Raw genomic sequence first — 27,769 nt, 5'->3', positions numbered from 1 at the left:
ATTGAATAGATTATTAAATGATCATTGAAAATCAGGGTTATTTATTTTTTTTAAAATGTATGTGTTGGCATACAATGCCATCTCAATAAATATAATCATATACTGCCTAATGATGTTTTGGTCAGTGACAGACTGCATATATAATGGTAGTTCTATATAATTATAGTGGAGATGAAAATTCCTATTGCCTAGTGATGTCAAAGTACAATGCGTGACTTCCATATTTGTGGGGAGGCTGGTATAAACAAAGCAGTCATATAAAAGTAGAGCATATATAACACGTACACTATATAACACTTGATAACAATAATGATGTTACCGCTTTATGTATTTACTGCAATCTTCATTGTTATTTTAGAGTACATTCCTTCTACTTATTAAAAAACGTTAACTGTAAAATTGCCTCAGGCTGATCCTTCAGGAGATTTTTCAGAAAAAGGCATTGTTGTCACAGGAGATGCTTTCATATGTGTTATTGCCCCTGAAGGCCTCCTAATGGGACAAGATATGGCGTGGAAGATAGTGATATTGATGATCCTGACCCTGTGTAGGCCAAGGCTAGCATGTGTGTTTATGTCTTAGTTTTTAACAAAAATATTTAAAAAGTAAAACAAAAAAACAAACTCTAAAAACAGAGAAAAGCATATAGAATAAGTATATAAAGAAAACATTTTTGTACAGTTGTATAATACATGTTTTAAGATGTGTTATAATAATCAAAAAGTTTAAAAAAATTAAAAAGTTTTGATCAGGTAAAAAATTATAATAAGCTAAGGTTAATTTATGATTGAAGAAAGAAAAAAAATTTCTTTTTGTATTATTATTAAATTTTATTAACATTCTCAGTTTGTGCTTCATTTAAAATGAGACATGTGCTTTAAAAAGCATTCTCATACATAAGTAGACGAAGGAACAGTTAGGTAATTGATCCCTAAAACATGCACATCAATTTTATTCAGGTATGTATAAGAAAGGGAAATAAATATTTGGAAATTATTCAGGAATGCCAAATGTTTTCCGGAACAGATGTATTTTCCAATAGGAAATGCTGATGCAATTAAGAGGCATTAGTGTTGATAAAGAATACTGGAAAAACATTTGTGCTATGCTAGATTAAACAAGAAAAGAGTTCAAGTGGGCCTAAAATACATGTCAAATAAATGAATCAAGTAGCATGAATTGAAAGGTTTGGATGGAATAACAGGTACCATGAGTGAGATTATGGGACACATATATGTTCAAGGCACGTGACTAGGCTAAACAGGTGGCTAGATTCTACAGACTAATTTGTTCATTGATTGAGAAAGTGTAAAATGTAATATAATTTCAATTTAATGGCACTTATTGATAAATAAATACTATTGGATCTAGGGTACAAAATATCTTCCTTTCAGATACACACCAAAAATACATACTACGTAACAGATGCCAGTAGCCATATGATTACAGTCCAATTTTCTTACACAGCAGTTAAATGGTTGTTAAACTGTTTTGTATTAATTCTATACCTCATACTGTCTATTCTCTTTAAAGTTTCACAAAAGAATTCTTCAAAACTAGGCAGATTTAAGAATTTATTCAACCATAAAGAATGCTCAAACTGTTATTCGACAGGAGTCAAGCCCAAGCCCTGGAGTTGACTGCTGACCATATGTATTCAGTTTGGGCTTTTTCCAGAATGGAAACATTTTTCCCACACTACCTCCCTTTGCACAGCTAAAATGCTAGTACATCCACTGTGGTTCCCTTCTTTTTCTTTGGTAAGTCAGAGGAATTTACCTCCCCACCCCCTCTACTACACAATTCTATTAGCAACACAATTGCCCTAAATATTCACAGAAGAAAAAGGAATATATTTTAAAAAACTGCAACCTTCAATAATATTTAAACCTTCATCTTCTCAAATCAACAGCAATGGAAAAACAGAAGATATCAAGCTATCTGTATTGTAAATGATCAGCACGCTGAACTTTATTCCTGAAAATGAATACTAGGGGGACAAGGATAATTCTGTGTGCTTCTAATGGGCTAGCAAAATGTTCCCCATCTAACTGAAATAAGAATGTTTCATACTTTACTTGTCTGTGCTCTTAGAAGCAAGCAGCACCAACATCATTACAATTTCCCAAATAACAACTATTATCCATTTATGTTGTTTTGAAGCACCTAAAACTTCTCAATAACAAAAGACATTAAGATGAGATGCTGGCAATACTATCTGTCTCTTGAGTACTTTTGTGTGCACATACAAAGTTTCTCCATAGTTTTAGTAGATCGCTCATAAGACTAGTGGCGACAGCTTTGTACAATTAAAAACAAAAATGTGTCTTTAAATGGATGACACTAGTTAACAAACCAAAGAAATAAACAAAAGCCTTTTCAAGGCTACTGCTATAACGAATGGTTCAATCTGAAGTTCGAGGGAATAAACTGGTTAATAAGACAAAGATAAACCTGGAGGCATAGAACGAGATTTTAAAAAGTGAGAAGAGGGTTGAAGAGACTGGCAGATACCATCTGTCAGTATGTGAAAGGCTTGAGTCACAAGGATTGCTTTTAACTCCTTGTTCTCTCATATCCTTAGTTAATGTTAACTGTTTCTTTCTTATTTCTTCACACAGCTTGGCCATGTAAATCCACCACAGAGAGGTGAGACAATGATATAGATGAACACAATTGATACGATGATAGTGATGAGCTTGAGGTTCTTCATACACATGGCTCGGGCAAGATTTCTGCTAGTAGTTTTGAAGGTGACAGAAGAATCCACGAGATTTTCTGTTTTGTCGATCAATAACTCCAACCTTTCTCCTCGCTGAGCTACCAGATCTATGTTTCTGGCCATGATTCCTTTCAGTTCATCCACTTGGGCTTGAGTCTCCGTCACTTTGTCTAGGCCCTTATTCTCAGAGTGATGCTTCAGCTGTGCAGCCAAGACACTTGAGAACTCACCATCCGTGGCATATGGAAGTGCTGTCTGTGCTCTTCTTGAACTGTAAGTAGTCTGGAACCTCTTCTTTATCTCATTCAGAAAATTAAAGTCTCAGGAACGCTCAAAATCATCATCAGTGATACAAAGATCTACAATCCTGTCTTGGCAGATGTAATGAAACAAGTAATTGCCATGTGAGTACGTTATTTTGTTATTTTCAGAAGGTATCTTAGCCAGAATCTGCTCTGTCACCTCCAGGAAGTTTCCTCCACACCAAGCATGTTTGGCAAGGATAGTGGGCCCCCTGGCAACAACAGCAAAAAGAATGGCCATGGCTTCAGTCCGTCCGGGCACCTACTGAGGACGCGCGGGCTCGGGACGGAGGGGCGCGGGTCAGTGCAGGGTCACTGGTCAGTGCAGGGTCGCCAACTGCCCGCTCCCAGAGGAGGCTGGGACCGGACGCCGCTGTCTTCTGCGTGAAGCGCCAAAAAAAAAAAAAAAAAAATTTAGTGTAACCTAAGTATACAGTGTTTGTAAAGTCTACAGTAGTGTACAATAATGTCCTAGGCCTTCACATTCACTCACCTCTCACTTACTGACTCACCCAGAGCAACTTCTAGTCCTTCAGGCTACATTCATGGTAAGTGCCCTATACAAGTAGACCCCCCTTTTTTTTTTTATCTTTCATACCGTATCTTAAGTGTACCTTTTCTATGTTTAGATACACAAATACTTACCATTGTGTTACAATTGCCTATAGTATTCAGTAGAGTAACATGCCGTATGGATTTGTAGACTAGGAGCATTGGGCCAGACCATATAGCCTAGGTGTGTACTAGACTATACCATCTAGGTTGTGTAAATACCCTCAACAATGGCACTATGACAAAAATCACCTGACGACACATTTCTCACACATATCCCTGTCATTAAGTGACCATTACTCTATTTGTCAAATATGAGTGTCTACTATGTTTCAGGATTTGTTCAGGTTACATAATGATAAGCAAAAGTAGGTAGACATGGTCTTGGTTTTCATAGAGCTTATACCCTTGTGGGGAACACAGATGATGCAATAATTACATTTATGGTTATTGCTATCTAGGAAAGAAACATGATTCTATGAAAGCAAATACAAAGAGAACCTGATCTAGTCTGAGATGTTCAGACAGGCATTGCTAATTAAAGGTGAGACCTTTGCACTAAGACTTAAAGAATGGAAAGAAGTTAAAAAGAAAAATGGATATGAACGCTATACATTAACATGGAAAATGTCTAGGCTATGGTAACTGGAAAACACATAGTACAAAAATGAATCTGCAATATGATTATCTGTAGATGTAGGTGTACAGAAAAAAAAGACTGGTGGGAATACATCAAAATGCTAAGAATGATTTAAAAGGTGGTACAATTGTAGGTGATTTCCCCCCACATATTTCCCTAATTTGTATAATGTGCTATAATTACTTGTATGAAAAATGTTTTAAAGAAATGCTGTTTTTTTTTCTGTTTGAGTAACAAATAAAACGATCAGTATAACACATGTAGAGAGGCTTTGACTCAGAGTACAAAGAAGAAAAAAATGAAAATTTTTTATAAAGCAAAAGAAGAAAAATAAATGTTCGATTATGCAGTCATTGACTAAGAAAAGCCTTCTGTGGACATTAGAATTTGGCTACTTCAAGTTGAAACGTGGAGCAGAAAGTTTTTTTATGTTTGTTTGTTATCATTCAGAGGGTCTTCTATAGTCAGGGGAGCTAAAAAATAAGTTGGGATCATGAACATTTAAAAAGAAGACTTAAAAGCTAGCAAATACTATGTGGAAATGATTATTTTTAGAAATTGTTCTGTTAAAACATGTTTAAATTTTTATGAAGAAAAAAAGGCATATTAGCCCTTTTAAAGGGGTGTTTTAGAAAAATCTTGGCAACTTCATGTCATGTCTAGTATTGTGTGGAAAGTAACTTTTATACTTTCCCTGAATGCAAGGAGGAAGGAGGCAGACAGATGAATGAGGAATAGTAATTTAGTTCCCAAGGAAACCCTTTGCTAATTAGAAAAAAGACAGGATCTGTGGCTATGGCAATGTATCTAGACTGTTGTGAATTCTTCTGCCGTTATTTTCTGCTCTAGAAAGCGGACACATTATAGATTTTTCTTTTTCAGTTTAAGAGCTAATTTAGTTATCTAGTGAATGCTGACCACTAGCAACAATAAGAAAGGCCATGCCACTGAAGAATTCAAGTTTCACTGGCAGGTGCACAGACATACAGAGTGCCTAGCAGTAATAAGACACTAAAATCTATGAATTAGGCTCAGAAATTTTACAAATTTTCATTAAACAGAGGTTAACAGAAGAAAAGATGTACAGAAATACAATAATTAAAAAGTACATGTGCCATACAGTTTACCCCAATAATATGAAGGTGAAACAAAACCAAACATGTTCAAAATATGCCGAGTAAGTGTATTTTAGCATCTGTGGAATACAATCATAATTATTTTAATTAAGGTTTTAGCTTTCAATCAGGTAGGAAAAATGATAAGCCTTTTCATTCTGTCTTAATCAGAAAATTTCCATTGCTACTTAAGACTCCCTAAGAGAAAGGCATCCTTGAAACCTTAGTGCTTGAAACAAGGTTTAACTTACCTGTAAGAAGAATAAAATATGTGAGTACCAAATAAAATAATGCATTTATACATTAATTTGATCTCAGTGTTCAGAATTTTAAACACCATTTTCCTACCAGGAAAGTTGAGGTCTCACTTGACCAATTTTATGTCCAAAGATTTTTAATTTTTAACCTTCTCTTCCCGACTGCCCCCAGCATGCGCACTCACTCTCGCTCTCTCTCTATCTCTTTCTCTTTCTGTCACTCACCCAATATAATTATAGATCATGGCTTTTCTTAACTTTGCGATCATCTGGGAAACTTACAAATCCGTATCCATGCTGCTCTCTATGCCAATTCTGTTCGCTTCTGGGTGGAACCCAGGCATGAATATTTTGTAATGCTCTCCAGGTGATTCCAGTGAGCAGCAAAGTTGAGAATCCTTGCTCTCCATAAACAAGTAAGCTAACAAAATTATACATTTATTTTAGCATTTTCATACTTTATCTAGATAAAGGCATAATATTATTGTTCTGTATCTATAGATACTGGCTATGACTGCCCAGTGGGATATTATATTCATTGATTAACTGCTTAAATTCTAAGGATGGTAGAAGTGGAATAGGTGGTAAAGTAATTATAATATACATTACCCATTACTGATTTATGAAGTGTCCTAGATGTGCTCATCTGTAGTATTAATAATTAAGGTAGCTCTCGGTAAGAATCCAAACTTAACTAATGCTTCTTGGTAACCTAAATGGAGATTTAGTATCTTGGAAGTCTTGTGTACCGGCATTCTAAATAGTCATAGTGATAGTAACAATAAAGCAATTAAGCTAGTCTATTCTTGCACCTTTCTGGCTGCTGACAGTGAACTAACCTAGGCTGACCTTTACTAATAGAACTGCAGATGTAATAGAACTGTGGATGGATGTTCGAACTGATTCATATTGTTAAATATTGCTCCATGGGTTACATAGAGAGAAAAAAGAAATTCTTTCCTTGTGTTGTTCACAGATTTAATGTGATACACTGTTGGCTGACTGTGGTTGATTAATAAGTCATTAAATAAGGGTCTGAAGCTAATTCAGACAATGGAATATGTTATGGTGGATTTCTGTCATCACAAATGCACTCATTACAAATACCATAATTATGAATGAAAAGTCATTAGAGATAAAGACAGATAAATCAATTTAAAATTCTACTGCATTCTGCTTAATTCTATGAAATCTACAACAAACTCACTAGTAGGAATGCATAATCCTCAGCAAAACAATTCTTTGAATAAGAGTGCAGGATAATCTATTGGTGTAGTGCCCTGTATTGAAAAGAGGTCAACTGGAGAGAATGAACTGGTTGTATTTGTTAGAGGAGAAAGCAAGAGAGAGCTTTAAATAAGATTTGTGATCTGGATGATTTTTCAGTGCAGAGTTCTAAAAATTATGTTAAGTAATACCTTGTTAATAGAAATTATATTTGTAGGGCATTTTTTAAATTCTAATTTTAAAAATTGAATTTGGAGTCAGAAAAACCTAAGTCCAAGTCTTAGCTCTATTACTTAACAGGCAGTGTACATGGCTAAGGTACTTTACGTTTTTGAGACTCAGTTTCATCATCGCAAAAATGTAGCTATTTTTCCTGTTAACTTCATAGGGTGGTTGTGAGGAAAAATTAAGATAGTGGAAAGGGATGGAAACTTGAAAACACTAAACAGGTGTGTAGCGGACACTATTGCTGACACACCCAATAGCCACTCCTCCTTCCTTCTTGTAAGGCAGAACCATAATTTTATTTATGTAATCACTCATTTCCTAATTGGTTAAGTCATGATTAATCTGCTGTAATCCTGGCAATATGGTCTGGCTCCGTGTCCCCACACAAATCTCATCTTGTAGTTCCCATAATTCCCATGTGTTGTGGGAGAAACCTTGTGGGAGATGACTGAATCTGTGGCTGGGTCTTTCTCGTGCTGTTGTTGTGATAGTGAATGGTTCTCATGAGATATGATTGTTCTAAAAATGGGAGTTTCTCTGCACATACTCTCTCTTTGCCTGCTGCCGTCCACCTAAGATGTGACTTGCTCCTCCTTGTCTTCCTCTATGATTTTGAAGCCTCCCCAGCCGTGTGGAACTGTAAGTCCAATAAACCTTTTTCTTTTGTAAATTGCCCAGTTTCAGTTATGTCTTTATCAGCAGTGTGAAAAAAGACTAAACCTGGTGATCTCAGTTCCATACTAGTGATTGGTTTAGGAAAGGGGAAGGGGATCCAAACCTGGCCAATAGATGTGAGGGGAAGTTTCTCGAGAGGTTCTGTTAAAGTGTTACTCTCATATACTGGTAGAGTTGCAAGATTCGATGACAACTTCAGGTTGCCAGTAAATATCTTAATGACCTGAACTTTAAAATCAGTGTTGTTGAGATATAAATCACATATCATATAAAATACCTATTTAAAGATTATACTTTAATGGTTTTTAATATATTTAAAGATATGTGAAACTATTACCATAGTCAATTTTAGGTTTTCATCACCTCAAGAAGAAACCTCATATCTTTTAGCTGCCATTGCCCTGTTACCCCTTTCCCCACTCCTAAGCGCCACTAATCCACTTTCTGTCTCAGTAGATTTCCCTATTCTGGACTTTGATATGAATGGAATCATAGCGTATGGTCTTTTGTGACTGCCTTCTTTCACTTTGCATAACATTTTCAATGTTCGTCCATGTTACAGCAAGTGTCAGCACTGTATTCCTTTTTATGGCCTAATATCCTATAGTATGGTTATACCACATTTTGCTTATCAAATTGAGTTCTTTCCCCTTTTGAGTATCATGGACAATGCTGCTATAAACATACATGTACAAGTTTCTGTGTAGATATATGTTTTTCTTTCTTTGGTTATACACTTAGGAATGTAATTGCTGGGACCCCTTCATTTCAGGAATTCAAAGGGGCATTCCAGGGAATTCTCAGGAAGATGGCAAAGGAAACCCAGTGACAGCTACAGTGTGTCAGACGTAGAAAATAACCAGTTCAAGCAGAAGCAGCAAGTCAGAAGTCTTGCTGTCTCCAGCAATAAAATTAAACAGATATTTTCTATTATAGGTCAGGTTGATTGAAAGATTATATTGAGAGCAATAAGCTAACTCATAGGCCGGCTAGTTCACCAGTGAGAAACAAAGGGATAGTTAAGAAGAGTTCTCCTGGGGACAGAACAAACCTCAAACACTAGCCTCAAAAACTATCCCTGCCTGAATTTAATTGGATTAGTCCACAGAACCATTTATACCACAGGACATTGCAAAAAACAATCAGCCAGCAATTAGTAGAGACCGAAAAAGGGACAGAAGGTTTAAAAGAGAAATCAGATAAACAAGGAGAGCCCTGCTAAGATCAGTCATTCCAGGATGACTGTCCCATGCCCAAGGCTGCACCCTGTGATGAGAACAGAAGCTTCACACTGTCAGGGGAGAGGAACAGACCACTAAAATAGTTTAGCCAAGCTACTAAGTACACAAGAAAACAACAATAAAAACAAGCTCCAAAGAAGCGAGGAAATAAGTATCTAGTGTCAAACAACATATTACCAGAAATGTCCAGTTTTCAACAGCAACAAATAATCATGACACAAGCAATGAAACAGGAAAGTGTGGCCCATACAAAAGAAGAAAAAACAGGCAACAGAATTGCCTGTGAGAGGGTCCAGATCTTGGATTTAATAGACAGAGAATTCAAAACAGTCATTATAAATATGTTCAAAGAACTAAAACCATGTGTACAGAAGTAAATGATGCTTTGATGACATCTAATCAAATAGAGAATACCAATAAAAACATAGACATTTTTATAAAAGGGCTAGATGTGGTGGCTTATGCCTGTCATCCCAGCACTTTGGGAGACCCAAGCAGTTCAATCACTTAAGCCCAGGAGTTCGAGATCAGTCTGGGCAACATGGAGAAACCCCGTCGCTACAAAAAATTAGCTGGGCATGGTGCTGTGTGCCTGCAGTCTCAGCTACCTGGGAAGCTGAGGTGGAGATTCACTTGAGCCTGAGGGATTGAGGCTGCAGTACACTCTAGTACTGCAGTAGTATACTCCAGCCTGAGTGACAGAGTAAGACCCTGTCTCCAAAAAAAAAAAAAAAAAGAAAAGAAAAAGAAAAGAAAAGAAAACAGAGAAATTTTTTTAAAAGAACCCATTGAAATTTGAAGTCAAACAGTAAAATAACCAAAATAAAAAATTTACTGGAGAGGCTCAGTAGATTTGAACTGGCTGAAAGAATCAGTATCTTGACAACAGACTGATAGAGGTTATACAAGCCAATGAGCAAAGAGAAAGAAGAATGAAGAAAACTGGACAGAATCTCAGAGAAATGTGAGACACTGTTAAGCACATCAACATATGTGCAGTAGGAGTTCCCAATGGAGAAGAGAGGAAGGAGCAGAAAAAATATTTGAAGGAATAATGGCTTAACTTCCCAAATTTCATAAAAAACATTATGCAGTAAAAGATACATAATAAACTCTAAGTAGAATAAACAAAGAGATCCATACCTAGTCATATCATGAAGAAGAAATGGAATTCTACCACTATATTTGACTAAAGAGTGAATAACACTTTCCATCTAATATTACAGCCATAACACTGTAAATAGTGAAAATTGACTAACAAAAAATTTGTTATACCTATTTTGAGAGTATGGTGAAAAGGAACACTGGTGATATAGGTAGGAGATGAGGTGAGTAAGGTTTCATGTGAAGACTTGGTAAGGAAGGCTTTTAGTGTTAGTGCTCCTCTAACATAAAAAAGCAAAGATTGCAAAATGATGATGTGAGAAAACAAGTATAAAAGATAACAGTATTGTGTATTTTCAGAAATATAAAGGCAAATTACAAAGAAGCAGCTATAGCCTTGAACGTGGTTCCCTCTGGAAGCAGTACTGGTGCTGGGAATGAATGGGGTAGTGTATTTGTTTTATTTTTAATTTTGGTAAAATATACACTACATAAAATTTAACATCTTTTCAATGTTTAAGTGTACAGATTAGTTGTTTTAAATACGCCCACATTCTCATGCAACCAATTTCCAGAACTCTGATGATGATGATGATTTTTTTTTTTTCTGAGATAGAGTCTCACTCTGTCGCCCAGGCTGGAGTGCAGTGGCGTGATCTCGGCTCACTGCAACCTCTGCTACCTGGGTTTAAGTGATTCTCCTGCCTCAGCCTCCTGAGTAGATGGGATTATAGGTGCCTGCCACTGCGCCTGGCTAATTTTTGTAGTTTTAGTAGAGATGGGGTTTCACCATCTTGGCCAGGCTGGTCTTAAACTCCTGACCTCGTGATCCACCCACCTCAGCCTCCCAATCTGATAATTATTTTTAAGCCAGATCTCCTTAGAACTTACTCCTTCAGTTTACTCATTACTAATTTGCATGTGCTCATCTGTTACACTTCATTTGTTCTTAAAATGCAGGTATTTATTCAATGTTATCCTAAAGTCTAAAATATGTTTCTTGAGAGCAGGGACTACAAGGTTAAAATTAAAGTTTTTAGTATCTTACTTGGTTTTTAATGTAATGTCTCACAGCACATTCTAGTTCATCTCCTCTTCCTTATACATATTATGGGACTACTTAGATTACCTATTTGAGCTTGAACAGATTTTGGTAATTTGTAATATTTGACAAATTGCTCCATTTCATCAGTTGTTAAATTTTTGTGTGTAGGGTTGTTGATAATACTCTCATTATCCTTTTTATGTCTGTGGGGCTACAGTAATATCCCTGCTTTTATTCCTTACACTGCTAATTTTTTTTCTTTGTCAGTCTTGCTAGAGGCTTATTAATTTCATTGATTTTTTTTAAACACCCAGCTTTTCACCCAGCTTTTGGTTTTATTGATTTTCTCCATTTAAGTTCACTGACTGTTGCCTCTGTCATCTCCATTCTGCTATTAGTTCATCCAGTGAGTTTTAAATTTTGGTTATTGTATGTTAAAAATTTTCCATTTGGTTAATTCTATTTCTTTGCTGATAATTCTGTTTTAATGTTTGTTTCAAGAGTGTTTACAATTGCTATGCAAGTATTTTTATAACATGTTTTAAAGTCTTTGTCAGGTAAATCTAACATCTGTATAATTTTGTCATTAGCAACTGTTGATTGTGTTTTTCCATGTGAGTTGAGACTTTCATGTTTCTCCACACGCCAAGTAATTTGGGCTTATACTCTTAGACCTTTGGAATATGACACTATGAAACTTGATTTTAAGTCCTATGGAGACTGTTGGTATTTTTCTTTTAACAAGCAATTAACCTGACTAGGTTAGGGACAAGTTTTAACTCACCTTTTGTGAGCTGTGGCTCCAATGTTTGTTCAGCTCTAATACCTTTACAGTGTTATCTGTATTTGTCCCACCTAGTAATTAGTCTTGGACCTGGGCAGAATTCTATTAGCTCAGTTTCCAAAGTCTTTGGTACACTAATTAGGGTAAGAGCCATGCATATGAAGATAAGGAAGGTGAGCCTAGATGCTCACATAAAACTAACTGGGGTTGCTTTCCTGAACTCTTCGATTTCCACTATCTCTCTGTTACTTTCTGTTTCCTTGAGGATTCCCTTTTTGGAAACCACCCACTTTCATAATTGCTCCACCTCTGGTGCCAGTCAGTGGAAGGGTAGAAAGATGGGAAAAAACAGGTCTGAGTTTAGATCTACTCTTTTGCAGCATGAGCTCCCCCAAATGGAGAGGAAGTCTCCCTTCCCTTAGCGTTTTGGCTCTTGCAGTCTCCTGTTGGTAGCCACTGTAACAGCTGCCACCATTGCTGTGGGATATCTTGGAGTCCAAGGCATGAGAGAATGGACAAAAACAAGAGGAAAAGACCCCAGAGGATTCCTGCAGTCTCTCTAAGCTTTAGGAGTTCACTTTCCTGCAGTTCCAGCCACAAATAGAAGGCTCCTACACCTGTCTCTGAACCACAGTGCTCCTTTCCAGATTTGAGGTTGCACTGGATTCAGGCTGGGGAAGTTGCTGAAGGATAAAGAAATGCTGACGTGTTGATAATTTGAATTCTGGTATTCTTCCCCAGTTCACCTTTTTCAGAGTCCTCAAAGAGTTACATCATCTATTTTGTTCAAGGTTTATAGTTGTGTTCAATTGGAGAGAAAGGGTAATGTGTATTTATCCTATCTCACCCAGAACTGGAATTTTATTAAGTTTTCAGAGTTCTTATATTTTCTGGAGCCAAGTCCTTTATCACATACATAATTTGCAAATATTTCCCCCAGTCTATGGCTTATTTTTAATTTTCTTAACAGTGTCTTTTTAAGAACGGAAGTGTTAATTTTTGATGTAGTACAATTTATCAAATTTTTCTTTTATGGATTGTGCTTTTGAGATAAAATCTTTAAAAAGTCACAAAGGTTTTTCTTTTCCTTTCTTTCTTTCTTTCTTTCTTTTTTTTTTTTTTTAACAGGATCTCACTCTGTCACCCAGACTGAAGTACAGTGGCATGAACATGGCTTACTGCAGCCTCTAACTCCTGGGCTCAAGTGGTCCTCTTGCCTGAGCCTCCTGAGTAACTGGAACCACAGGCACCTGCTGCCATGCCATGCTCGATTAATTTTTAAATTTTTGTAGATATGAGGTCTTGCTATGTTTCCCAGTCTGGTCTTGAACTCCTGGCCTCAAGCAGTCCTCCCACCTCAGCCTCCCAAAGTGCTGGGATTATAAGCTTGTGCTACCATGCCTGGCCTTTCCATGTTTTATTCTAGAAGTTTTATAGATTTTGGTTTTATGCCTATGATTAATCCTGTATTTTGTATATGGAATGAGATATAAATTAAAGTACATTTATTTGGATATGAATATAAAATTGTCTAGCACCATTAACAGAAAGACTTTTTCAAAAGTCTTTTCTACAGTGACTGTTCTTACATTTTTGTAAAAAAATCAGTTATCCATATATATGTGGTTTTATTTTAGTACTCTATTCTGTCCCATTGATCTATTTATCTCTTCTATTGTGGTAAAATACACTAATATATTTTTCATTTTAACCATTTGCAATTGTACAATCAGTAAAATACACTAATATATTTTTCATTTTAACCATTTGCAATTGTACAATCAGTGGTATTAAATATATTCACAGTGTTGTATACCATCAAAACTATCTATATACAATTTTTTTCACTAGTCTCAACATAAACTCTGTACTCATTAAATAATAAATCCTTATTTCCCCCTCTCCCAGCCCTGGTAACCTATATTCTATTTTCTGTCTGTATGAATTTACCTATGCTAAGTATTTCATGTAAGAGGAACCAAACAATATTTGTTCTTCTGTGTTTGGTTTATTTCACTTAACATAATGTTTTCAAGGTCCATCTGTGTTCTAGAATATATCTAAAAATTCCCTTATATGACTAAATAATATTTGATTATATGCATATGCCACACTTTATTTATCCATTCATCTGTGGATGGACACATGGGTTGTCTCCACCTTTTGGCTACTGTGAATAGTGCTGATGTCAACATTTGCCCAACTATCTGTTGAGTCCTTGCTTTTGTTTCTTGTAGATATATGTCTAGAGGTGGACTTGCTATGTCATATGGTAGCTGTACGTTTAACTTTCGAGGGTCCGCCAAACTATTTCTCATGGTGGCTGTTCCATTTTACATTTCTATTAGCAATGCACAAGGAGTCCAATTTCTCCAAATCTCTATCAACATTTATTTTCCAGCTTAAAAAAATTATAGGCATCCTAGTTTGTGTGAAATGGCATACCACTGTGGTTTTGATTTGCATTTTTCTAGTGACTAATGATGTTGAACTTCTTTTCAGGTGCTTCTTGGCTATTCATATACCTTCCTTGGAGAAATGTCTACTCAAGTCCTTTGCCCAGTTTTAATAGGGGTTTGTTGTTGCTGTTGTTGTTGACTTGTAGATGTTTATATATTATAGATATCACTTCCTTATCAGATGTATGATTTGCAAATATTTTATCCTATTCTATAGGTTTTCATTTTCTTGATAGTATCCTTTGATGCATGAAAGTTCTCAATTTTGATGAAGTCAAATTTATTTATTTTTTTCTTTTGTTGCCTGTGCATTTGGTGTCACAGCCACTAAATTTTGCCAAATTCAATGTCATAAATATTTTCTCCTCCAATTTCTTTTCTTCTTCTAAGAATCTTAAAAGTTAGCTTTTAAGTTTAGGTATTTGACTATTTTAAGTCGATATTTGTGTATGGTGTAAGATAAGGGTCCAAGTTCATTCTTTAATGTGTAGAGATCAAGTTTTCCTAGTACCATTTGTTGAAAAGACTGTCCTTTCCCCATTGAATGGTCTTAGCACACGTGTCAAAAAAAATTGACCATGTATCTTAGAGTTTATCTCCAGGCTCTCTGTTCTATTCCATTGGTCTACGTGTCTGTCCTCATGCCAGTACTATTACTCTAACTTCGTAGTAAGTTCCACAGTTGGAAAGTGTGAATCCTCCAACTGTATTTTTCTTTTTCAAGATTATTTTGGCTATTTGGGACCCCTTGCAATTCCATATAAATTTGAGGATTATTTTTCCATTTTTAGGAATAAGATTGTTGAAACTTTGATAAGAGATTGCATTGAACCTGGAGGTTGCTTTGGTAAATATTGATACCTTAACAATGTTAAGTCTTTCTATCCAAGAGCCTGGGTGTCTTTTTATTTATTTAAGTATTCTTTAGTTTCTTTCAGCAATGTTTTTTAGTTTTCAGTGTAGAAGTCTTTCACCTCCAGGGTTAGATTTATTCCTATGTATTTCTTTTAGATGCTATTGTAAATGAAATTGCTTCATTAGTTTCATTTTTGCATTGTTCATTGCTGGCATGTAGAAACAACACTTGTTTATGTTAATCTAGTACTCTGCAACTTAGCTAAATGTTTTTATTAGCTCTATAACTTTCATGTGGATTCTTCAGGATTTTCTATATGTAGGGTCATATCATCTGCAAATAGAGATAGCTTTACCTCTTCCTTTCCAATTTGGATGGTTTTTACTTCTTTTTGTCTTGTAGCTCTGGCAAGAACCTCCAATACAGCATTTAAGGGCAGTGGTCAAAGAGGTATCCTTATTTTGTTTCTGACCTTAGGGGAGAAGCTTTCAGTCTTTCACCATTGCATGTGATGTTAACCACGGGTTTTTCATCATTATCCTTTATCAATATTGAGGAATTTCCCCTCTATTTTTAGCTTTCTGAGAGTTTTATTAAAAAAGGATGTTGGATTTTGTAAAATGTCTTTCTGCATCAATTGAGATGATCATGTTGTTTTCTTCCTTGGTTTTAGTAATGTGATGTATTACATTAGTTGATTTTCTCATGTTGAACCACTCTTCCATTCTTGGAATAAATCTTACTTGGTCATAGTAAATAATACTTGCTAATATGCTGTTGGATTTAATTTGTTAATATTATGTCGAGGATTTTTTTTCACCTATAGTCATAAGGGACATTGGCCTGTAATTTTCTCTTCTTGTGATGTTTTTATCTGGTTTTGGTATCAGGGTAATGCTGGCTTTGTATAAGGAGTTAAAAAGTGTTTCCTCCTCTTCACTTTTTTGGAAGAATTTGAGAAAGATTTGTGTTAATTCTTCTTTAAATGTTTGATAGATTCATCAGTAAAGCCATCTGGTCCAGGACTTCACTTTTTTGGGGAGGTTTTTGATTACTGTTTCAATCTCTTTATTTGTAATAGTTTTGTTAATATTTTCCATTTCTTTTTTAGTCAATTTAAATAATTTGTGTGTTTCAAGGAATTTATTCACATCTTCTAGGTTCTCTAACTTGTTTGCTTACAATTGTTCATAGTACTCACATAGTCCCTTTCATCTCTGTAAAGTCAGTAGTAATGTTTCCACTTTCATTTTCAATTTCAGTTATTCGCATTTTCTCTTTTTTTCTTTGTAAGTCCAGCTAAAGGTTTGTAAATTTTGTTCATCTTTGCAAAAGACCAACTTTTGGTTTCACAGATTTTCTCTGTTCTCTATTTTTGTTTATTTCTGCTCTAATTCTTACTACTTCCTTCCTCCTACTAGTTTTGGGTTTCATTTGCTCTTCTACTTCAAGTTTCTTATGGTATAAAGTCAGGTTATTGATTTTAGATGTTCTTTTTTAATGTAGACATTCATAGCTATAAATTTCCCTTTTAGCACTGCTTTTACTGCATCCCATAAGTTTTGTTGTGTTTTTGTCTCTAGGTATTTTATAATTTCTTTTGTGCTGCTTTTGCCTGTGACTCATTGGTTGTTTGAGTGTTTTGTTTAATTTTAACATATTTGTGAATTTTCCAGTTTTACTTCTATTACTGATTCCTGTTGTGGTCAGAGAAGATACTTTGTGTGATATGTATTTTTAAAACAGATTGAGACTTATTTTGTGGCCTAACATATGGTCTGTCTAAGAGAATGTCCTACATGTGCTTGAGATGAATGTTTATGCTGATGTTGTTGGGTAGTGTGTTCTTTATATGTGCAGATGTAATTACTGTGTTGTTCATGTCCTGTATTTCTTTATTTTCTGTTTGTTCTATCTATTGAAAGTGGGTTAATGAAGTTTGCTACCGTTGTTGTAGAACTATATCTCTCTTCAATTCTGTCAAGTTTTGCTTCATAAATTTTGAGGGGCTATTATTAAGTGTATAAATATTTATAATTGTTATATCTTCATGCTATATTGACTTTTCTTATAATATAATGTTTCTGTTTGTCCTTAAAAACTTTTTTGATTTAAAGTCTATTTTGTCTGATATTGGTACGACTACCCCAGCTCTCTTTTGGTTACTATTTGCACTGAATCATCTTTTTCTATTCTTTCATTTTTGATCTATTTGTATCTTTGAATCTCAAGTGAGTCTTTCATAGACAACATGTAGTTAGATTCTAGAATTTGGTGTTTTTTTGGTCAATCTGTCTTTTCCTTGGACACTTCATTTACATTTAAAGTAATTACTAATAAAGAGGGATTTCTATTTTGCTATTTGTTTTCTATATGCCTTATAGGTTTTTTTTATACCTCATTTCCTCTATTACTGCCATCTTTTGTGTTTAGCTTACTTTTTGTAGTAAATGTTTTGATTCTCTGATAATTTCCATTTATGTATATTCTACAGGTATTTTTTGTGTTTACCATGAGAATTACATTTAACATCCTAATGTTATAACAATCTCATTTGAATTTATACCAACTTAACTTCAGTAGCATACAAAATCTCTGCACCTATATTGCTTCACCCCTCCCTTTCTATTGATGCCACTAATTACATCTTTATACATTGTGTGCCCAATGATAGGCTAATCTTGTAAAAAGTTCTTTCTTAGCTGTCCTAAGAGGAACCAAGGGAGGAAGTGTTCACCCATGGACCAGTGCTTTAAAGGATCAGCAGAATGTTCCTTAGATCAGAGTAATGTCACAGTGGGCAAACCCTAAAGAATATGAATAATCAGAAGGATAAAATTTAGGCTATTTGGGCAACCACATTGTCTCACTTGAAGATATTCCTTCCAGAACTGAACTCCTGATGTCTCTGGGTTTTGTTTTTACTAAAGATAATTCCCTCTTTCCTAGGGGATAGTCTCTATTATGGTCTATCTTCAGCTGTATGCAGACTGCAATTTGGGGCTAGCACACAGAAGGCAACATGCTCTTCATCTTTGGGAGTGTGTTCTTGCTGAGTGTACTCAAAAGACATACAAAGATGAATCATAGGAGATCCCAGTTCCCTAGGGACTGTAAGTTTGTGCAGCTGCTCACAACTAACTTACCTTAAGGTAGAACATATGGCTCTCTCTTATTGGTGCCTAGGACATTTTGCCTTGTCCCTCCAGGGCAGCATTTTATGTGATTCCTTTTTGCTTCTCTACTGCATCTGTGTCCAACACATTTGCTGAATTAATGTATTGGATGGGACATTTGTAGGTTCCCTACGACAATTTACTGCTAGGAGGATTATTTGAATCTAATAAATACATATGCAAATATATGTGTTTATACTTTTGCAAACTTGTATAAGTAGTTCCTAGACCAGTGATTTTCAGACCTTGCTACTCATCAGAATCACCTGAGGAAACTTCTCCAAACCCAGATTCCTACGTTCCAACCATAAAGATTACTTTAATGAGTATTAGGTGGAAGCCAGGAATCTACATTTTCAAAAGCTACCCAGGTAATTCTGATATGCAGTCAGCATAGAGAACCACAGCCCTTTGACTACCTAAGAAAATTTAGTAGTTAAAAAAAGCTATATAAACTGCCTTCTATTCTTTAGGGAGATTCTGTTAGTATAGCATACAGTCAAGAACACTATCAATGCAGCCACTTCCTAGCTGTTATCTTTAGACAAATTACCTAGTCGTTCAGAGCTTCAGTTGATTGATGTATTCAGTTTATTCAGTAGGAGATACAGGTTTACCATAAGGATTTATGTAAAGCCTTAGCACAGTAGCTGTACTACAGCACACAATAAATGTTGGCCAGACTTATTCTGCTGTACACATGAGCCACTGGATTTGTCCGGATGCAGAAGCCTACTACAGTACATCTTCTAGAGCCAACTCTTGGGAAAGCGGGGGAGGTTTCCTGGCCCCACAGGAAGTGCAAGATACTAAAGCCAAGTCACAGGGAGGGGACTTTCGGCGCGTAATTGCTCGCGGGGCTCGGGTTGTTGCTCCGCGCGCTTCCACCAGGTGCCGCTAGAGCTACCCAAGCTCCCTGCGCCCACCCGGCGGCGCCCCCGCGCGTGCTCACTAGGAGCCGCCCCCGCCTTAGGCCTCCGCTCCCCAAGCGACTGCCCAAACTAAGCCTCGGTGGCTGGATACGGGACAAATATCCTCCCTCCATTGTGGTCTGCGTTCCTCCGGCCCCTGAGCAACTCTGGGGCGGGAAGTATTAGCGTCTCTGTTGCGCTGCAGCCGGAGAGGAAGGAGGAGGCCGATTTCGGGGCGGAGTTCGGGTGGACTCGAGCTAGACCGAGAGAGACGCCGGCGCTGCCCGGATGTTGCGATGGCTTATCGGGGGAGGCCGAGAACCGCAGGGACTGGCGGAGGTAAACCCCGGGCGGGCCTGCTCTGCGCCCACGGAGGCCAAGTTTGTCCGAGGGGCGGCTTCGTTTCTGTACGGCCTCCCTGGGTTCCGACCGCGGGGACCCGGGCGGAGGCGGGGCTGGCTGCTGAGTTCGCGTATTCCGCTGTTCTCGGGCCGGCAGGGGCCGAAGGCAGGCAGGCCGGAGCTCCTCGGACCCGGCGGGCCCCCCTGCGCACCCTGGAGCTGCAGACCCCCGGCCCAGTGCCACGGCTGGTCGAATCGTGAGACCCTGGCTCTGGGACGCTCAGCTGGTCAGCAGTCCTGTTGGGACTTGTGACAACTTACGGCTTCTGGCTATCGAAACTATCTTCATTTCCACTTAAAAAGTATTCGATTTAGCTAGAAACGAACGAGTTTTGTCCGCAGCTTTCCACTTTTGGTTTATTTGAATTGGTGCCTCTTCCTAGCATCAACTGATAATTGCTCAGGGAATTTAAAAGTAATTTACTTATCCAAGAACCGAAAAAGGATATAATTATTTTTAAAAAGTAATAATTTGCTTCAAGGTCAAGAACATGATTTTCTAATAAACTGCTGTTGGTTTCATAGTCACACTTTCTTCGTGGGCCCGAATAATTGAATAGACGGTGTGTAATGAGATTTTACATTTGAAATGTGAATAAAATAATTTTTCCAATCTTGAAAATGTTGAGGTCTGGAATTTATTTCCTATGCCACATAAGAACAGAATTTGTGAATTCCATTTTATTTCTCATAAGTATTTGTTTTGATTGTTAAAAGTAAGAAATTGGATTGTTGAGAGTAGTCAGTCTTCTCAGTTTTAACTTCTTAATGTCTTTGCAGTTGAGGGTATTGTCTGTTTTTAAAGTTTCTTATTTCAGATCAATCCTAAATCCTTGAGATTGTGGAAGAATTATGGATTACTGAATAGCCGTATATGGTATATATGACAATTTGGATAATCTGTTTTAACCTGGTTCTTTGGTTAGTCATGTAATTTGATTAACCAGTTCTCCCATTCCTGGCAAGTTTTCATTGGAAGGGAAGCAGTTTATACAGTTTTCAAATTTCTCACCAGAACCTCTGCTAGAAGGAAGGCAGAATAATACAAAATTACTGCTTTGTGGTGGATTTTTTTTGTAAAACATTTATACATATTTTAAATTTATATGTTTTTTCATATAAAGATACTTCAGTTGTATAACTGATGTGAACTTGTACATTATTATAACCTATGATTTTCCCTAATTTATGCAAGAACTTTGTATGCAAGCTTCTCCTTTAAGCAGTGGTTCTCAAATGGGGTGATTTTGCCCCGCAGGAGACACTTGGCAGTGTCTGGAGACGTTTTTGATTGTCATACCTTGCAGAGGGTCAGTTGTATTGGCATCTAATGTGTATAGACCAAGGATGCTGCTAAATATTCTGCAATGCACAGGACAGCCCTCAACAACAAAGAATTACCTGGGCAGGGCGTTGTGGCTCATGCAGGTAGTCTCAGCACTTTGGGAGGCTGAGGCAGGCGGATCACTTGAGGTCAGGAGTTCAAGACCAGCCTGGCCAACATGACGAAACCCCGTCTCTACTAAAAATACAAAAATTAGCTGGGCATGGTGGCGCAGCCCCAGCTACTCAGGAAGCTGAGGCAGGGAGAGGCAGAGATTGCAGTGAGCTGAGATAGTACCATTGTACTTCAGCCTGGGTGACAGGGCAAGACTCTGTCTTTAAGAAAAAAAAAAAAAAAAGAATTATCTGGCCCAAAATGTCAGCATCAAGTTTGAGAAATCCAGACTTGAGTTTATTGAATTCATTGAGTCTAAATGATTTCATGCCTTCCTTTATTCACTTAGCAAACATGTATTGAGTGCTTGTAATGGATGAGGCACTGTTTTGTCTTTGATTTGCAGTTTTGTTTCTGCCACATTTTAACTGAGAAACACGCATTCTAAAATGTTGAGTTGGATTGGCCCATTAATTTTTTAAAGTCGGGTTTAATAGGATACAATTTACATATAATAAAATTTACCCTTTTTGTAAATTTATTGTGATTTGAAAATACTGAAATTTGTGATACGAATCTGTGGTAAGAGAAGTGTTTTATTTTTTGTTTTTTTTAGAAGGGGCCCCTTAACAGATCTAAAAATACAAAATAAAGCTTAAGTATCCAAGAAACGGTCAATACAATGAACTCCTTTTCTAAAGGGCTTATAAAAATGTAAAAGGAAAACTTACCAAGGAGAAGTATTTTATGTGAAATTGGCAGTTGTTTAGTTGATATTAGAAGAAGTAATACTTAGTATTAGAACATGATATCTTAAGGCTTTTAAAATCTTGTGGTCTTAGATGTATACCATGCAGTTACAGTCCAACATGGTCTTACAAATCATTTTATCTTTTTCTGTCTCTTGTTTTTTGCTTTTTTTTCCCCCAATACAAGAAATCTCCTTTACAGACAATAGGTGAAGAACAAACCCAGAACCCCTACACTGAGTTGCTTGTACTGAAAGCTCACCATGATATTGTACGATTTCTGGTACAGTTAGATGACTACAGGTAAGAAACTCTAGTGTCTAATTGACTGTTGTTTGGGAAATTGACTATTTTAGGGAATTTTATGTTAAAAATAAACACCTTTAAAATTAATACATCTTTTCTAAAAATTTTGAAACTGTGATCATTAGTAATATTTAGTAGAAATTGAAATTGGCCTCTGCATCTTGATGAAATATGTGTCTGGAGTCTTTTTTGCCCAAAGTCAGGGTGTCATGTCTGGTGATTTGAGGGTTATGTTTGTTTGTTTGCATCCTCAGAAATATTCTTGTTAGTTTAAAAGAAGTGTATGATTTTAAAATTTGGGTATATGAAGGAGAACCTGAATTTGAGAAACGAATATGATAAATGTTTAAGTATCAGGTACCTACTAGGAATGTTTTATTTTTAGTGGAAGATAAGGATTTAATCCAAAGTTTTTGTTATTGATGAAACCACTTTAAAATGTACATTATTCTGTACCTCCACGCTAACATCTATAATAATTGTATTCAATATATTTGCAAATAGAGATGAAGGTATATAGGTTTTAGGACTGTAGACTATTATTGATCTGTGTATCTGTATATTAAGCCCATATTCAACTATATATTTATCCTTTCTAGCATGTTTCACCATAACAATTACATAATTAATGGTGTAACTCAATATTTTCTTCCTCTCTAAAACGTGAGCTTCATGAGAATAAGGCTATGTTTTTCTTATTCACTACTATTTTTAGTACCTAGTACAGTGCCTTACATGTAGCAGATAATTCACAGATGGTGGCTGAGTGAATGAATGACTCCCCAGACTACTAAGCATCCATGTTGGATGCCATCCTAATCCCCCAACCTCATTTCTGTTGTCTTCCAGTTTTTCCACTTTCATCTCTACTTTTCTCTTTTGCCTTTGCTGTTTTTTCCTTTCATTTTTCACTCCATGGATGAGTGCTACTGTGATTATTCCTAAGTCTAACTACCACTTCTGCTGTATATTAACCTTGTTTTTTCTCTGCTTTTTTTAAAAAATTAAATTTTATTTTATTTTTTTAAATAGAGACAGGATCTCACTATATTGCCCAGGCTCATCTCAAACTCCTGGGCTAAAGCTGTCTTCCCACCTCAGTCTCCCATAGTGTTGCGATTACAGGCATGAGCCACTGTACTCCGCCTTCTCTCTGCTTTTTAAATGTCATTGGTATTTAGTTGCTTTTACTAAATGCAGTACAGTTAGTTCTGACACGACTTGGAGTTTAGTCAAATTCCACAGGTGAAGGATCTATACAGTACCCCTCACCAGAGACACTAGCCACAAGCCCTGTATGGGTTTGTTGGCTGCCTGCATTTCCAACTGCTGGCTACAAATTCCCACTGTCCTCTCAGGTCTGATAATTCACTAGAAGGACTCTCAGAACTGAGAAAAGCACTATATGTAGGATTACAGTTTTATTATAAAAGATACAAATCAGGACCAGCCAAATGAAAGGATGTATATAGGGCGGTGCGAGGTCCAGGGCATCCCACAAGCAAAGTTTCCGTGTCCTAAAGACTCCTTGCCCTCTTAGCACATCAATGTGCATCACCAATGAGTGAGCACACTTGAGCTTTGGGTATCCAATGCTTTCATTAGTAGGCATGATTGTTTGAATCACTGGTCACAAAATTGAAGTCAGTCTTCAGTCCCTGCGCGCCCCTCCCCCTCCCCGCCAAAGGTTTGGGCTGGTAGCACCAGCCCAAACCTTTAAATCACGTGGTTCATTTTTCCAACTTGGCCCGCCCCTTTCCTGATGTTATCTCAGGGCCCACTGTGAGTTGTTCTGTTAGCAGAAACTCAGGTGTGATCCAAGGGATCCACCATGAATAATGAAGACATTCTTACCACTTGGAAAATCCCAAGAATTTAGAGACTCTCTTCTAGGAACCAGAGACAAAGCCCAGCAAAATTATTATACAATACTGTACTGCTTAACTTTTTCTTGAAAAGATTTGTCTCATATATATTATTGGCCTGTCAGCCCTGTTTTCCTGTTGTGATGCAAGTCAACCAAATGATGACATGTTAAACAGTTAATCATCTGCAGCCTCTTTTGGCAATATTGTTGCTATGTCCTGAGAGACACTCCATTTCTTTAAGTGGTCATTTTTGTGAGGAACTAATTATTACTGGAAAGGTAGGATTTTGGAGAGCTAAAGTTTTCTTGTGCTCTATTTTACCCTAGTAAGTTGCTAAATTAAAGAGAATCTGATCTTTTTTTTAATAATCACTAACCTTTGCGTGTTAAGGAATCCTAAAGTTACTTTGTCTAGTAAAGTTAAATAGTAAATACACAGTATGTGATCAGGTTGTAGACTTTAAATGTTTATGTAAATTGTTAAGAGTCCATGTTCATTTTTACCTTTTCTCTGTAAGATATCCTCTTGGCTGTTCTTATCCCATAGGAATAGTTAGAAGACGACTCTGTAGAAGAGGCCAGCCTATAGAATAATGGTTAGTGTACAAATGCTGACATGGTGGTGCTCACATATACTTTAGTTATTTAACGATAAATATTCTGTAAAGAGTAAAAAGCCACACATGAGTATGTCAGTTATCTACTGCTCTATCAGATATCATGCCCAACTTAGTGGCTTAACACAACCCCATCTATTTAGCTCATTATTCTGCTGGATGGCAATTTAGACTAGGCTCAGCTGGGTGAGTCTTTCTTTGCACCAGGAGCAGCTGATCTTGGCTAAATTCACTTATGCCTCTGTCAGCTGTTAAGATTGGTGGGGACTGGCTGCTTCACGAAGGCCTTAGCTGAAATGACTGTGGTCTCCCTCCACGTGGTTTCTCAGGTGCTTGTTCGCATAATGATTGTGGAGTTCTAATAGCAGCAGCAGGACAAGCCCCAAAGTAAGACATTTTTCAAGTCTCAGCTTGCATCATGTTTGCTGCTGTTTCATCAGCCAAAGCAAGTTAGGAGCTGGTACAAATTCAGTGAGTTGATAAAGAAACTTGACCTCTTAGTTAACTCTTAGTAGAAGTAACTAAGTCCTATTGCTAATGGTGGTGGGACTATTGGAAGAGGGAATAATTTGTGGCCAGTTTGCAGTCTATCACAGTGAATCTTAGATGGATGAAAAAGCTTTTGGCTTTTGTAATTCAGTGATGATACGACTTCATGATTCACATTTAATTCTTTGAAAAGTCATTTTCAAAATTTCCTTATAATCAAGTATGAAGTTTTTCAGTCATTTGCTGACCTGTGCAACTTGCAGTCTGTGTGTTGTTTTTAAAAATTTAATCTATAATGTACTAAAAAAAATAAAAGCATCATTCTTGATAAGAAGGACACAGGAAAATCTACAAAATATAAACATATTATGAACAGAATTAAGAACTGAATGTTTTTACTCTTAATAGTTTAGAATTATCATTACCATTGCATGTGTACATTATGCATTGTCAGATTAGAGAAATACTCTTCCAGTTTTAAAATTTTATATCATTATACGTTTTTTGTTTCTTATTTAGTTTTTGAAGACATTACACTCTGGGTTTTTTTGGTCAGCTGTTATAATCCAGATTTCACGCTTCAAGTCTTTAGATAATATCATCTTATTGAAAATTTTGCAGAAGGATTTTCTTGTTTTCTCGGTGGCTCAGTTAAAATCAGTGAGTGGAAAATTTTCTCAGATTAGTTTTTGAAGATACCCAGTAAATCCTGTATAACCTAACAGACAGCTGCCTTTTCTTTTCTTCTTTAGTATTTTTTGAACATGAAGTGAGGGTCATATTGATTGGGAGATCACTAAGAAGGCTAAGCCTCAGCAAGAGTCTTCCAAAAAATGGACTGTGCTAAAATTGCATGTAATACTCTAGCATTGGACACATTAAACTAAACTGGGTTCATAACACATTTTAAGAAGAGTTTTCTCTGTTGCTCATTTTGCCATTCCTTGCTCCTTCAGGAAACAGACAAGGTTATGTAGGATGGTGATCATGACTGGAAAAGAATCAGATGACCCATGAAGTGCCAGACTGGAGAACAAAATGTGCCTCTAGAATGGTTGGTGAAGCTGCACATTCACAAGAAAGTAAATAAACTCAGTGTAGCTTGATAGTCTACTAAAAATGAACAATATGCCCATTTTTAAGGAAATACTCTCAAGCTAAACATATTCTTTCTTATACACGAACCTTCAGTAATTTAGACCCTTCTAGTATCTGGGTTCTCTAGGAAGCAGATAGTATAGTTTAGATCCTTCTAATATCTGGGTTCCCTGGGAAGGAGACACTAAAATGGGGTTAAGTGTGCAGTAGGTTTATTAGAGAGAAAGCCAATGAAAGAAGGGAGGAAGCAGAATTGGACAAGGGGAGCTACCTTAGACTCTGATGCAGATGTGGCAATGTCTCTGCCAGTCCAATGGGGACCGCTGGAGGAAAGGTTACTTTTTAGAGTTCTCTGCTGGATTTAAATAACTAGGGCTTTGTACTCCTGCCTTGCTTAGTTATTTGCTGAGCATCCTCCACTAAGAACATGCACCTGGCATCTACCATCTTGCTTAAATCCCAGTGACTACGAGTCAACTGAGCTAACATAACTTTGGCTTTAAAGTGGAAATGGATGCTGAAGTCAAAAGCTGAAGGCAGCCAAATAACTATATTCCTGAGAGGAAAAACAGCTGGACAGCAAGTCCTCTCTTGAAAGGGGGTCTGGAAGGTAGGTGTTAGTGTCTGCCACACTTCCATAGTTGTAAGTTGGTCTATTTTATTTTTAAATTACATGAACACACTCATTGACTATGTCTTTGGGCAACTTTTTTAAGAAACTGTAAGTATGCCATTGGTTAATAGTTATTTGATGGCTTAAAAGTTAATGTTGTTTTTAGAGCTATTAACGTACTTAGGCCTGGAAAAAAAAAAGTATAAGCAGAATCATTTTTATCACAAATTCCAACAGCTACAATACTAGTAACAGATTACATTTCTGGCAGTTTTTTTAAGCACTTATATCCCATGTGACATTGACTTTAGACAGCTTTATTTATTATAGTAAATTATACTACAATCTCTTAACCAAATAACTTTTCTATTTCTAAAACCCCTAAATCCCCGTGTGTGGTGAATGTGGTGATTGAATTTCTGTTGTTTTGGATTGTGCCCTGAATCAAGTAGGGAATTACAGCAGTGTCATCATCACACAGATGCATGTGCCACCATCACTGCCTTTCTCTTTATTTCTAATAATTTTGTCCTTTCGGCTTGTGTTTTGGAGTTGAGCTGAATTTTGTTTAGTTGGATAAGATGTTGCAAGGTTTGGGAGGATGACAGAAGTGAGTGGAAAGGTAATTACTGCTTCTTGCAGTAGCATAGAATCAAATTTTGGAATAAGGACAGCAAGTGTCTAAGAGTATTTCAGTTTCAAATTCATCACCTTAACAGTAAAATTCTATAATTTCTAGATAAAATCCATCTCTCTCAACTACAAAATACCCTTACTAAGCATTTGAAAATTATTGTCTTGCCCATCTTTAAAATGTAGCTCTAAAAATCCATCTGGGCGACTTGAGCATAGATAAGGGAAAAACTGCAATGAATTCCAGCATACCACATGTGTTTA

General features: G+C 36.7%; 2 protein-coding genes across 3 annotated transcripts in view; one reads left to right on the top strand and one right to left on the bottom strand.

Annotated features, from left to right (window-relative positions):
- Window positions 1–2,605: 2,605 nt before the first annotated feature.
- On the bottom strand, window positions 2,606–3,265 carry LOC105723883 (vesicle-associated membrane protein 7). The gene is given in 2 exon segments (XM_012462125.3): window positions 2,606–3,061; window positions 3,185–3,265. Coding segments are annotated over 2 exon segments (537 nt in total).
- A 16,104-nt stretch (window positions 3,266–19,369) lies between these two features.
- Window positions 19,370–27,769, top strand: part of WDR41 (WD repeat domain 41) — a 59,376-nt gene continuing 50,976 nt past the window's right edge. For both annotated transcript variants that reach the window (XM_012462122.2, XM_012462121.2), the window contains exons 1-2: window positions 19,370–19,633; window positions 22,070–22,185. In XM_012462122.2, coding sequence (XP_012317545.1) covers window positions 19,583–19,633; window positions 22,070–22,185 — 167 coding nt within the window. In that variant the 5' untranslated portion in view covers window positions 19,370–19,582. The remainder of the gene's footprint in view (window positions 19,634–22,069; window positions 22,186–27,769) is intronic.

This window comes from Aotus nancymaae, unplaced genomic scaffold, assembly GCF_030222135.1.
Source record: "Aotus nancymaae isolate 86718 unplaced genomic scaffold, 86718_ANA_hifiasm-v0.15.2.pri h1tg000014l, whole genome shotgun sequence".
NCBI classification, from domain to species: Eukaryota; Metazoa; Chordata; class Mammalia; order Primates; family Aotidae; genus Aotus; species Aotus nancymaae.
The sequence above is the reverse complement of the archived record's forward strand: the minus strand, read 5'-3'. Positions and strand labels throughout refer to the sequence as shown.